Below are 12108 nucleotides of genomic sequence, written 5' to 3'. Positions count from 1 at the left end.
ACTGCCCTGTGCTTAGGGCCCACCAGGGGTTGGTTGTCTCAAATCGGGTCCAACCAACTCAGACCCTGCTTCCCACGGAGATGTGATCCTCAAGTGGCCCTATTGGAGGAGCTCAGGTTATATTTCTAAGCCGTCCTTGCCCACCAAGAACTTTCCTCTCCAGTGTATCTGGGCACATTGCAGGTTGGGTACCACTGCAGGATGACTCCCTCATCAAAAATAATGCAGTGGAAGCTCACAAGGATGATCCCTAGGCCTGAACTACCAACACTATGTCACACTTTGTTGACTACAGTCTATGTCACTGAATTCACTTAGAAGGCTTATGGATACATTTTATTACTTACGTTCAACAAGGGGGATGCAGCTAAGGGAGTTGCAGTAAGTGAAAGGCCAATTTCCCTGAAACATTAACTCTGATCAAGAACTCTACTCCATTCCCAGAGACAGAAAGGCCAACCAAGGCATTTGAAGGACAGGTCCTTGTGCAGCGCCTCATCAAGTTCACTGACCTCACTCTCACAGTATCACAAAGGAGTTGAGCCTGTGAGTTACCTGTTAGGTAAGTGTGTAAAGAAAAGAATGCTGGTGCATTGTAAAATCCTTCAAATCAACCCCAAAGTGTGGATCATGAATTCACTGGGAGCTCAACAGAGGACTCAATAGAGAGAGAGGACTCAATAGAGAGCACATGCTCTTCCCTGTGTTCCCATGAGAGAAGAGCTGATTCAGACAATAAAGGAGTCTACTGTGAACTGGAAACCTTAAAGGCTGTCTGCTTCAACCCATCATCTAACCTAGAAAAGTCAAATTTTAATTTCACGCAGTGTTGGAATATTTAAACTAGCCCAAGGTCGAAGTGGAACCTGCCTAGACCCCAGTGTTTTTGAAACAGTATAATATCCATGGGACAAGCATCAGTACTACAACTCGGTCTGTACCCAGCTAACACACTAGGAAATTAGCAAGACTTAAATTATTTCTTGGGGTGTTTCATTTAAAAATTGTTAATCATCATATACTCTGGTTTCTCTTCAGATCGCATAAATCTTTCTCCTTTTAAAAATTGTTAATCACATCCAGGCTGAGAAAAGACCAAGTTTGCTTAGGAATTAGGTTCCTACTTGGGCACTTGACAGTCAGCTCCACCTCTGCATTCACACCTTCTACCTGGAATTCCCTTCCTTCAATTTTTTCAAGCCATAGTCTTTCCCTTTCCTGGACAATGCATTAAAACCTCCCACTTCCAAGATTAAGTAAAAAAAAAAAAAAAAAAAAAAAAATGTTAAATTTGACCCCTAACACTCCAGCACTCCCAAGAACCTAATGAAGTTGTGCAATTACTACTAAATTTCTATAAATAATATAGAAATTCGTTTTGTGTTTTCTTCAGACTGTGTTTCACTGATTTAATAAATGGTTGTAAAAACAAACTTAAGTTTGGCTGCTTATTAAAAAGTAAACAAATTTCACAGGCACAAAAAAATCACTATTCAGTAGAACGGAAGCAAAATCTATTCAAAAAAATTGAAAGCAACACAATAATACAGTCTTGTAACATATTACAGGAGCAAACTATTAAAAACTCTAGGATGATATTAGTAAGCTATATAATCACAAAAGTGTTAAGGTCATATGGCTTTATTTAAAAAAAACACACAAAAAAAAAAACACACCACAATATATTCCACCTTGGTGGATATCTAAGCCACTCTCTCTACTAAGATAAAACATTTCCTTTAATATTTTGACAACTTTACACCCACTCACCTAAACTCATTTTATGTTTTTCTTGCTGTTTATTCTATCCATATTTCTAGAGGATAGATTTTCTTTGATATTCCAAGACCATGTCTCTCTGAAAACAAGTCTTCTCTTAAACCAAAACCTGAAGAACATGGTCATTCTGTGCCCAGCTCTATTTTTAAGTTAATTTAAAACAATAGTCTGATATGTTTCCAAAAGGCTCTTAGAACGGAAACGTGTCATTTCTTTCAGGGCCTACATAAATGTTTTCCCAACCTCCCCATGCTGCCAATATTCCTGTGAAGAACTCTACCATCAACCTCCTTGCCCTCTAGTCAGAGGACTCACATGTAGCTGCAGTATCTTCTCTGGGTAGACAAGGAAAGGCATCTCTATGCAATGTTATGTATACACTAGAGGCCCGGTGCACGAAAATCCACGCACTGGGGGGTGAAGGAGAGCCCTCAGCCCAGCCTGTTCCCTCACAGTTGGTGACCCTCAGGGGACATCCTGCTACTGTTGCTGCACTCACCAGCCATGAGCCTGGCTTCTGGTTGAGCAGGGCTCCCCCTGTGAGAGCACACTGACCACCAGGGGGCAGCTCCTGCATTGAGCGTCTGACCTCTGGTGGTCAGTATGCAGTTCGGTAGATTTGCATATTAGCCTTTTATTTCATAGGATAACTACAATGTACACACACCACTACCATCCCTTACTTGTCTATTGATGTTCAGCATGGGAGATAACCCACTTATTTTCTAGATAAATGAAATAAATCCCAAAGTTAGATTGTAGTTCTTTATTTTATTTAGACTTAAATGTTTTAAAAATGTATTATTGTGTAGGAATAAGCAAAGAAACAGCTGAAAACAGTATCAAATGCCATTTCTAGGTGGTCTCATAATTTTTGGCCAGCATTATAAGTTAGAACTGACTCTTGGGCAAGAATTTTCCAATTTTGCTCCATACATATTTCCCACCTGATAGTGATAATATTAATGATAATGTAACAGTAATAACAACAACCATGATAGACTGATTCAGGAATTCCAGGTTTGGCAAGTGATTCTAAAGACATTATTTAATAGGAAGAAAAAGAACTACGGTATACATTTATACAAAATTCATATGAGCATCGTTAAAGAAATAAAAATTAGAAAAAACATTAAGTAATGATAGGTCAATGACATTAATTCAGTAGCTTATAAAGTCATTAAATTTAGTTATGAAGACCATGGAACCATGAAAAAAGTTTATGAAACATTACTTTTAAAAGCATACGATAAAATAATATAACTAAATTCCACACCTACGTGGAGTCAGGCTATACAGGGCAGGTGAGCCGGCTGAGTAGGGGCAAGCAGGTCAGAAGGTAACATACCTGAGAGGCAGACAATGACTTTGGCTTCTTGTGGGGCCCCCAGAGCTGAGCTGAGAAGGTGGGGAAAGAGCAGGTCCCCAGCACCCTCCCAGGAAGCACTACAAGACAAACCCCTGCGGAGGAGCCAGCTGAAGCCATCCTCCACCAGCTCGCAGTAGCTACCCCTTAGGGGAAAGGACCCGCCAAGACCCCAGGGCAGACACACACACAAGTGAGCCTGACTGTGTGACCAGAAGGGCCACCTGGGTGACCCACCGGCTCATGAACATTGATCATAATTGCCGTTTTAAGTCACTGAATTTAGAGGTGGTTTGTTACATAGCAATAGCTAACTGATCCAATGTCATCTGTTCCAAAGAGTATCCCTTTAAGAATACTTGGGAATCTGAGATTAAAATGAAAAGTAGCCTTTGCTATAATATTAACTGAGGGCTAAGGATTCCAAAGTCCTTAATAAACAAACAACTCCACTTTCACTTTGAATTGAAATACAGGATCCTCACTTTGAACAGATTCTAACTCGAACCCTAAGAAACTGAAAGAAATTTCTGTAAAAGCATAAGTGAAGTTATCACTCAAATGTTCAATATTGTTCACCCTCTCTACCAAGGATAATAATTCTGTATGTTCTTTTACCCCACTGCAGTAGATACATGAAAAGTAGACAAAAACCTCAGTTCTGATTAAGAGTAAGGTATTTATTCCAGGAAGATTAATCTTTGATCTGCTCAGAGATATGCCTGAGGGTCAGGCTAGGTACAGAGGCTCCTTTAAATTTCTTCCAGCCCCGTTGTTTCACTCCCTCAAAGAGCTGACTAAAAGGAAGTTAAAAATACAGTACTTCAGGGAATCACCAAATCTAAAAAGCTTCATCTACTTAAGCCAAACACAGTGGGAGCAATGACAAATTTAAAGGATGAATTTTCTTCTGAAAAGCACTGTCTCTCTAGCCAGGAGGCATCTGTGGGTGTCATGCTCAATATCATGTTTAAACCTATAACTCCATAAGAACATGCATTTGGGTTCAGTACATGTTACTATCCAGTACGATTATGGGGAAAATTGTGCCTACACCTGAGTAGACAGATTCCAATAAGTACACAAGTTTGTCTGTAAAATCACAAGGCCAAGTTGCACCACACCTGACGAATCAGCATTTCTAAAATCAGACACTTTTAAAATTCCTCAAAAAAATCCTCATCACCTCCAAACAGCTAACTTAAAGCAATTTAACCATATTTAAATTATAAACTGATAGAGGGATTATTGAATTAAAAAGAAAATACAGAGTAGAACATATGTTACAAATTAAGCCCAAGGCCTGATTTCTTTAAACTCAGAACAAAAATAGTAAGTTTGAGAAAAATGTATTTTCCAGTCACTCTTTGGGCTGCTGCTACTATTTTGTATCTTGGTAAATCTCCAAGCACTTCTGTTACCTACTGAAAAGGACATTTTTTCCTAGTCTGACAAAGAGGTGTAATTCTGGCAGCCTGGACGGATCCTATGACATCAGGATGTAGCCTGAAGGGGAGAGGGACAGACAGGGTCATCAGCACAGTCTGCTTTTATCAAATAAACAGCAATTTCCTTCCGCCAAGTCTCCCAACTCTGCCCTCTGCATTCCTGACGCAGAAAGAAGGCTTTCTCCTCTGGCCACAAAGAGGGGAAGCACAGATTTTTATTGAATCGATTATCTAAATGGAAAGGCAGAGGGAAACTAGCCTCTTTTTATAGAGAATTAGGTTGGCGATGAAAAATTGGAATTCCCATTCCTTCCACAGTCTGGGGAAGGAATCCCGGGCAGATGGAGGGCCCATGGCAATGACGACGCTCCGTGGATTTCCTGGCTCGCAGGTGTTTGTGGGGGTGTAGGTGGTGGGGACCACTTTCGTGGCATCTGCACCAGAACCTAAACTAGTAACTCCTCTCCTAAAGCCAGATGGCCGGTTATCTACCTGGAGACAGATGTGTTCTTTTTTACTGGAGAAACAAATCCTGCTGTTACCTTTTCACTTAGCAACAAAGTGATTTCCTGAGAGCTCTGTGCCACCAGGAAGGCTAAAAACCATCCCGTCTGAAAAGCAGGAGCCATCCAGGTAGGACCACATCAGTGTGTGGTCCAGGAAACAAGGTTTCTTAACTTGCAATCAATACAAAACAAAACAAAGAAAACAAAGTTCCAACTCTATCCCCAGTCTAGCTGGAAGTCTTGAAACACAAGGTTAAACCAGCCAAAAGAGACCACTGAGGCAGAAAGGAAGAGGAGCCTGTTTTAAACTCCCACCTTCCAGCCTTCCTTATTCCTACACCATGCTGGCTGGTTCAGTTAGCATCTGAGAGACCGCTGAACACCGCTGTCCTAGTAAAGTCTGGAGTTCCGCAGGCGCTAGCGGAGGGTGTCTACGTGACCAGCCCCGCCTTCACCCTGGACCCCGAGAATCTCATGCACTTCCTGGGAGTTTCTCACCCATGTGGTCAGAACTCCACCCTGGAGGAAGGAAGCCCCTCCGGTGTGACTGCGTGGGGAGAGGACTCTGGAAGCTCACGCCTGGTTTCCTCTGCGCTTCCTTCCCTGGCCCATTTGGTTTGATGTCCTTTGGCTGCAATGCATCATGGACCAGCACATGGTGGTGGTCTTGGATCCCCTAGCGCATCAGAGCAAAGATCTCACAAGGGAAAACATGGCTGATGTGACTTGTAAGCGAACAGATACGGAAATGATGAAAAGGCATGACTCAGTTATAACTCAGGTCTGTAAGTGACCCTCAAAATGGTACTGTCCTATTCATCAGAAGGAAAATTTTTTGTGTGTGATGAAACACCAGTAATTAAATGTAAAATAGGTGGGAATGAAAATAATAATAGTCAAAACATCAGTGCTTTCTCTGTGCGAGGCACTGTTCTAGGTGCTTTACACAGCATCTCAAAACCCTATGAGTAGGTCCTATTATTATCTCCATTTTGCAAATGAGAAAACTATGGTTATGTTACCAGCCCAGTGTCTCATGGGATTCAAACTCGGGCATCCTGGATCCAGAATCATTTTTTTAACCATGCTATAAAAATAAAATGAGTGAACTATGAGGGGCCCCTCTCACAACAGAGGAATAAGGGCATTCCCAGCCAGGCTGCCCGTCTTCTCACTTTTTCACTTTACTTTATAACATAAATGTAGGGGTCTACTTTTCCGCAATGGAGATGACATAAATCAGCACTTAGCAGCCTGGTTTCTTTTGTACAAACTAGCAACTCCCAACTCCCCCAGGCTTCCTTCTGAGCATAACACTTAACAATCAAGTTGTTTATTCAAGATTGTTTCCATGTGAACTGTTAGTAAATATACAACTTTCCCCTCAAGCTGTCTCCATACCATTAGCAATGTCTAAGGGGTAAAACGCTTAAGTTAAATCAAAAGAAATTGTTTTTCTGCAATCTTGTTTATCAGTTTGAGTGCAATATTCTAAAACATTTTAACAAACACGAGGTCTGCCTATGTTTGAAGTAGGCCAGGAAAAGCTGAGTTTCTTCTGCAAGACTTCTGCAAATCAGTCTTGTCCCCGAAGGACACTCATATCCAAACTCTATTTTCAAACACGAAGACAGCCAGTCTACAGCCTTATTTATGCTGCTTTATAATAAAGCTCTACCTTTAAAAAATTCTATCCTTCAACCAACTGACTAAAATTTTGGTGCATTCCGCAGGAAAGAAGTTCAAAAGGCAAATGAGTCTCTGTCGTGAGAGTCGTCGGTTCCTGCCGCCTCACCACATTCAGTTCAGCTCTGAAAGCAGAGTCTCATTTTCTGTTTCCCCCCCCATGAAAATGACAGCTACAGCTGACATTTTTCAACTTAATGCTGTGTTTATTTTATTTTACAGTTTCCTGACTAGAAAGATAACCCTTACATCTTCCACTTTTCCTCTCCAAATGCTATCAGCCATTCTCACTGCTTTTCTCTCTCTCTCTCTCTCTCTCTCTCTCTCTCTCTCTCTCTATATATATATATATATATATATATATATATATATATATATATATATTTGATTTCAGAGAGGAAAGAGGGAGGGAGAGACAGAAACATCAACGAAGAGAAAGAACCATTGATAGACTACCTCCTGCACGCCCTACACCAGGGATTGAGTCTGCAACCGGAGCACGTACCCTGGCCAGGAATCAAACTGTGACCTCCTGGTTCATAGGTCAACACTCAACCACTGAGCCATGCCAACTGGGCCTCACTGCTTTTAACTTCATAAATGAATTAACTTCAGCCTGCCTTACTTCAATGGTTAAAAGTTATGTTATTTTTCTGGGCATTAAAGCAGAAGTTGTAGAGAAAAGGTGTGAGCCAATCTTTTTAAACCCTGAAAACTAGTATAAAGGAAGGATAATTGATTCATAGCAAAAGGTACAATCCTAATATTTTACACTTCCTGCCAGATAGTCACTTACTGATTGATAGTGCCTGGACTCCATTTCTCCAAATGTGTAGAAAAACTGGATGCATAGGAGAAAGAATTAGAGCCTCAAACTCAGACCTAGTTTCAAATCTCAGTCCTATTATTTACTAGCCATGTGACCTTAGGCAGTTATTTCAGTCTTTTGTACCTAAGTTTCTAAACTGTCAAATGTCCATTGCAATAGGAGGCGTATCCAATAACACTCCCAGGGAGGCCTGGGACAGACCCTGCAATTAAATGCATTGCTTTTTCTGCAGTAAAACATATTTTCACGTTGCATGGGATAAAGATTACAAATAGTCTCACCTATTCAGGTCAAGTTTTAGCACCAATGAGTTTTCAGGTCCAATTTACAAAAAAGCAAAAACAAACTCCCCCACACTGTTACCTTTTGAGAATGTTCTGGGTGGTAGAACTGCTGGTAAGGGCAGGTGACTGCTCCCACTCCCTGGGGAGATGTGAGCATTGGATGTGGTAACACACATGAGGTCCCATTCCTACTGACACGAGAAGGGACTTTTAAAGGGTTAAATAGCTATTATTATTGGGAAACTGCAAGTTCTGACCATGTCACCTGCTTGCTTTGAACTCTGATGGTTCCTCACTACCTACAAATTAAAATCCAAATTGCAAGGAGTGGCCCGCAATGAAGTCCCTTCCAAAACTGGACACGGGCTGTTCCGGCTGTTATTACTCTCTTCTGCCTGGCCGCCAATACACCTTTTGCTTTGGTCACGTAGAAATAACCAGTTCTTTATTCCCTCCTGTTCTCTCCCTCGGCCTGGACTGTCATCTACAACCTCCTTCCTTCACACCGACCACTGCTCTATCCAATGACATCTCCCCTAGGAGGCTCTCCTTGGCCTCACCTAATGACACTCCTCCCTCCGTCTTCCCAGCGCGCTAGAAACTGAGAGCTCTGTCCAGCCCTTGGGAAACAGCAATTTTGGAGGCAGATGTCTTTTATCTCAAAGTGCTCAATAAATGCACTTACACAGTAAGTGCTCAATAAATGCTTGTTTGGTGAATAAGGCCATCAGCAATCTGTTTCCTCAATATGTTGGTACCATCAGGTCGGGGCCATAAAAATCAATCAATCAGAGGTTACATGAGGGCAGGTTTTTTTAAAAATATATATTTTATTGTTTTTTTAGAGAGGGATAGAGAGTCAGAAACATTAACCTGTTAACTGGGGAGTTCCCTTTTTAATTATGCAACCTGTAACGGGCAAGTACTCTTTCACTAGGACATGTCAGTACATCACGCCCAGAGGACGTAATTTCATATTATTATTTTTTTTAATTTATACTTAATTAAAATAAATGAAATATATATTTTTTGTTTATTTATATATCAAGCACAAAGGAAAATACAAAATTACAAACAAATAGAAAAGAATACCAACAAAAAAAAATGGAAACATCGAATTAAAAAATTATAAATTTTACAAACAATTATAAAAATTACAAAAAATATATACCGTCCCTCTCAGGGCACAACATATATTTCAAGGACGTATTCATACGTCCTACCCGTTCCCGATATTGTTTACGTTTGACGTATTTATAGGTCCTGTTCGGTTAACAGGTTAATGAGAGAGAAACATCAATCAGCTGCCTCCTGCACACTCCCTACTGGGGATGTGCCTGCTACCAAGGTACATGCCCTTGACTGGAATCGAATGCAGGACCCTGCAGGCCAACGCTCTATCCACTGAGCCAAACCACTGAGCCAAACCAGTTAGGGCGAGAGAAGATTTTTGATCACTGTTGTATCCCCAGGCCTGGTACTCAATAAGCACAGCTTTTCTAAATATATGAATGAGTGAATGGGTGAATGATTGAAGAGTATGATACATATTTATGACAATGTTAAAACAAACCACCACGACCAACAACAGAACACAAACCCATAGCATGTGCTTTTAAATCTCATAAAATATGGCACTGGCTAAAAAGGCTGTCCTACCTTTTTAACCAGCGCCATATAAGTTCCATGGGCCTGAATCCCAAAGCGTCACCCCTCACCTGGTCCAGTCACTACCAGGGCCCTACAGAGCCCGAGTGGCAAAGTGAGCTGACCTATGGATCCCCCAGAACATTTCTGTCCCAGGGCAGGGATGTAATCACTTCCCATAAAACATTTATCAGCACTGCTCCTGCCCCATAACCTCAAATATTCAGCAATTTATCCAACTTGCATGAGTCATAAATAAAATATTTTACTGAATAAAAAAACAGCTAACTTTTATGGAGTGCATCCACCTACGTTCATATCATGCAAATATCATTGTCTTTTACCTTTTTTTACATTCCCTTTTTCTCCTTGGGACTCACACACCCCTCTCTCCCCCACACCCAGGTCCTACCCATCACTCCCCACTTAGAGGTCAGTGACTTACAAGCTGGCAGGAAGAGGCCACTACCTGCTCACAATAAACTCACTCAAAAGCAAAATACAGCCAAAACGGGTTTGGCTCAGTGGATAGATCGTCGGCCTGTGGACTGAAGGGTCCCCGGTTCAATTCCGATCAGGGGCATGTACCTAGGTTGTGGGCACATCCCCAGTAGGGGGGGTGCAAGAGGCAGCTGATCGATGTTTCTCAACAGTTTCTAACTCTCTATCCCTCTCCCTTCCTCTGTGAAAAATCAATTTTATATATATATATATATATATATATATATATATATATATATATATATAAAATAGCAAAATACAGAGGTCCAATTGGCGCTGGAAGCTTCCAGTGATGGACAGGCTCTCAATGCTAGTTATTCCCAAACATGATTACAAAAGGCCGGACACTATGCCTCCAGCTCTCCGAGAACAGCAGGACCTCTGTCTTCCAAAAAGAAAGCCTTTTAACTTTGGGAATCTCACTCCTTGTACCAGGGAAAGGGTTCAATGCAATAAACCTAAGTCATTGCCTCCCAATTCCCACAGGAAAGCAGTAACCCTTCAAATGCTGAGGGTTTCTAAACGCTCAAGTTCTAACATCTATGTCTCCAGTCAATCACGCGGCCCTGGGAAGACCAGAGAGGTAGACGGAGTGGGGAGTGCCAGGATGCATTTCTGGCTTCACCAATATCTCAATATTTCGGTGACTCTTCGTGGGCCTCCATTTCTTCGTGGGTAATGAGAAAATCTGATCGGACCAGTGTTTCCCAGAGAACAGTGGGCGTTCAATGCAAGACGTCTTAATAGGAGAAAGAATAGACTTTAGGCGCACACAGATGAACATGTTTTAGCTATTAGTTTAATTCTTTACTACAAGTGATGCTGGTTTTCCATTAGCGGTGGGAATGTAAAATTTCCTTGAAAATAAAAACATCTAAGGCTTAAAAAAAAAAAAGAAGTCCCTTTTAGAAAACACACACACACAAACCCACACTATTTAATTAAAAAAGAAAGAAAGAAGAAGAGTTCAGGTGGTTCTTGCAGCTGTGCAAAAATAAATGCTCTAGGGACCTTGGTGCTGCGGAAAGAGGCCTGTGAAGCCCAGTGAAGCCTAAGGAAGAGAGTGGAAGCCCTGGAGGCTCCTCGCCATCAGAGAATCCCCGACACCAGGGCCCGCGGGACCATCTCTTCCCCCCCCCCCCGCCCCCCGCCCTCCCCTCCCCTCCGTCCCCCCGCCCGCCGGCCCCCACAGCAGGAGGCTTGGAACTGACCAGGGCGGGCAAAGAAAGCCCTTCAGGTCGGACAAAATCCCACCGAGGACAGGCGGAGGCGGGCGTGGGGTCCGGGCTGGAGGGGCGGGGGCCGGGAGAGGGTCTGCGCGGGGAGAGGTGCGGCGGGGACTCGAGTCACGGGCGCATTGGATGGGGATCCCGGGCTGGAGGGGCGCAGTGGGACCAGGAACGGGGGGAGAGGGGGTGCCGGGCTGGAGGGGCGCAGTGGGGCCGAAAACGGGGGTTGCCGGGCGGGAGGGGCGCAGTGGGCCCAGGAACGGGGGAAGAGGGGGTGCCGGGCGGGAAGGGCGCAGTGGGACCAGGAACGGGGGATCCCGGGCTGGAGGGGCGCAGTGGGGCCGAAAACGGGGGGTGCCGGGCGGGAGGGGCGCAGTGGGACCAGGAACGGGGGGTGCCGGGCGGGAGGGCGCAGTGGGACCAGGAACGGGGGGTGCCGGGCGGGCGGGGCGCCGGGAGTGAGGGTCCGGGTGGAGGGGCGTGGCGGGGCCGGGGTCCGGGACCGAGCGGCGGGGACGGGAACCGGAGGGCTTGCGGGGGGCCGCGCGCAGAGGGCCGGCCGGGACCCCACGGCCGCTGCAGGAGGAGGACCGGCCGCCCCCGCCCCCGCCCCGCGCCGCCAGACCTGTCCTCGCTGGCCGTGATCACGCCGTCCTCCTTGGGGATGAGCTGCGCGGCGGTGACGGCGTCCTGGTGGCCCTCGATCTTGCTCAGCAGCACCGGGCGGCTGCTCTGCGGCCTGGAGTGGATCTCGGCCGCCATGTTCGCGCTGCGGCGGCGGCTGCGGCGGCGGCCTCGCGGGGGCGGCCCATCAGCTGACCGCGGCGGCGGGG

The 12108-nt window shown here is 44.3% G+C and overlaps 1 protein-coding gene across 3 annotated transcripts in view; it reads right to left on the bottom strand.

Annotated features, from left to right (window-relative positions):
- The window catches only part of WDFY1 (WD repeat and FYVE domain containing 1), a 38203-nt gene extending 26095 nt beyond the window's left edge, over positions 1–12108 (bottom strand). For 2 of the 3 annotated variants that reach the window (XR_014795799.1, XM_084892917.1), the window contains exon 1: positions 11901–12108. Coding sequence is in view for 2 of the 3 variants with exons in the window: in XM_084892917.1 (XP_084749043.1) it covers positions 11901–12037 (137 nt within the window). In the remaining variant the exon portion in view is untranslated. The remainder of the gene's footprint in view (positions 1–11900) is intronic. The other variant, XM_084892918.1, reaches the window with a different exon arrangement.

The sequence above is a fragment of the Pipistrellus hanaki genome (genome assembly GCF_964339955.1).
Source record: "Pipistrellus hanaki genome assembly, chromosome: 8".
Taxonomy (NCBI): Eukaryota; Metazoa; Chordata; class Mammalia; order Chiroptera; family Vespertilionidae; genus Pipistrellus; species Pipistrellus hanaki.
The sequence above is the reverse complement of the archived record's forward strand: the minus strand, read 5'-3'. Positions and strand labels throughout refer to the sequence as shown.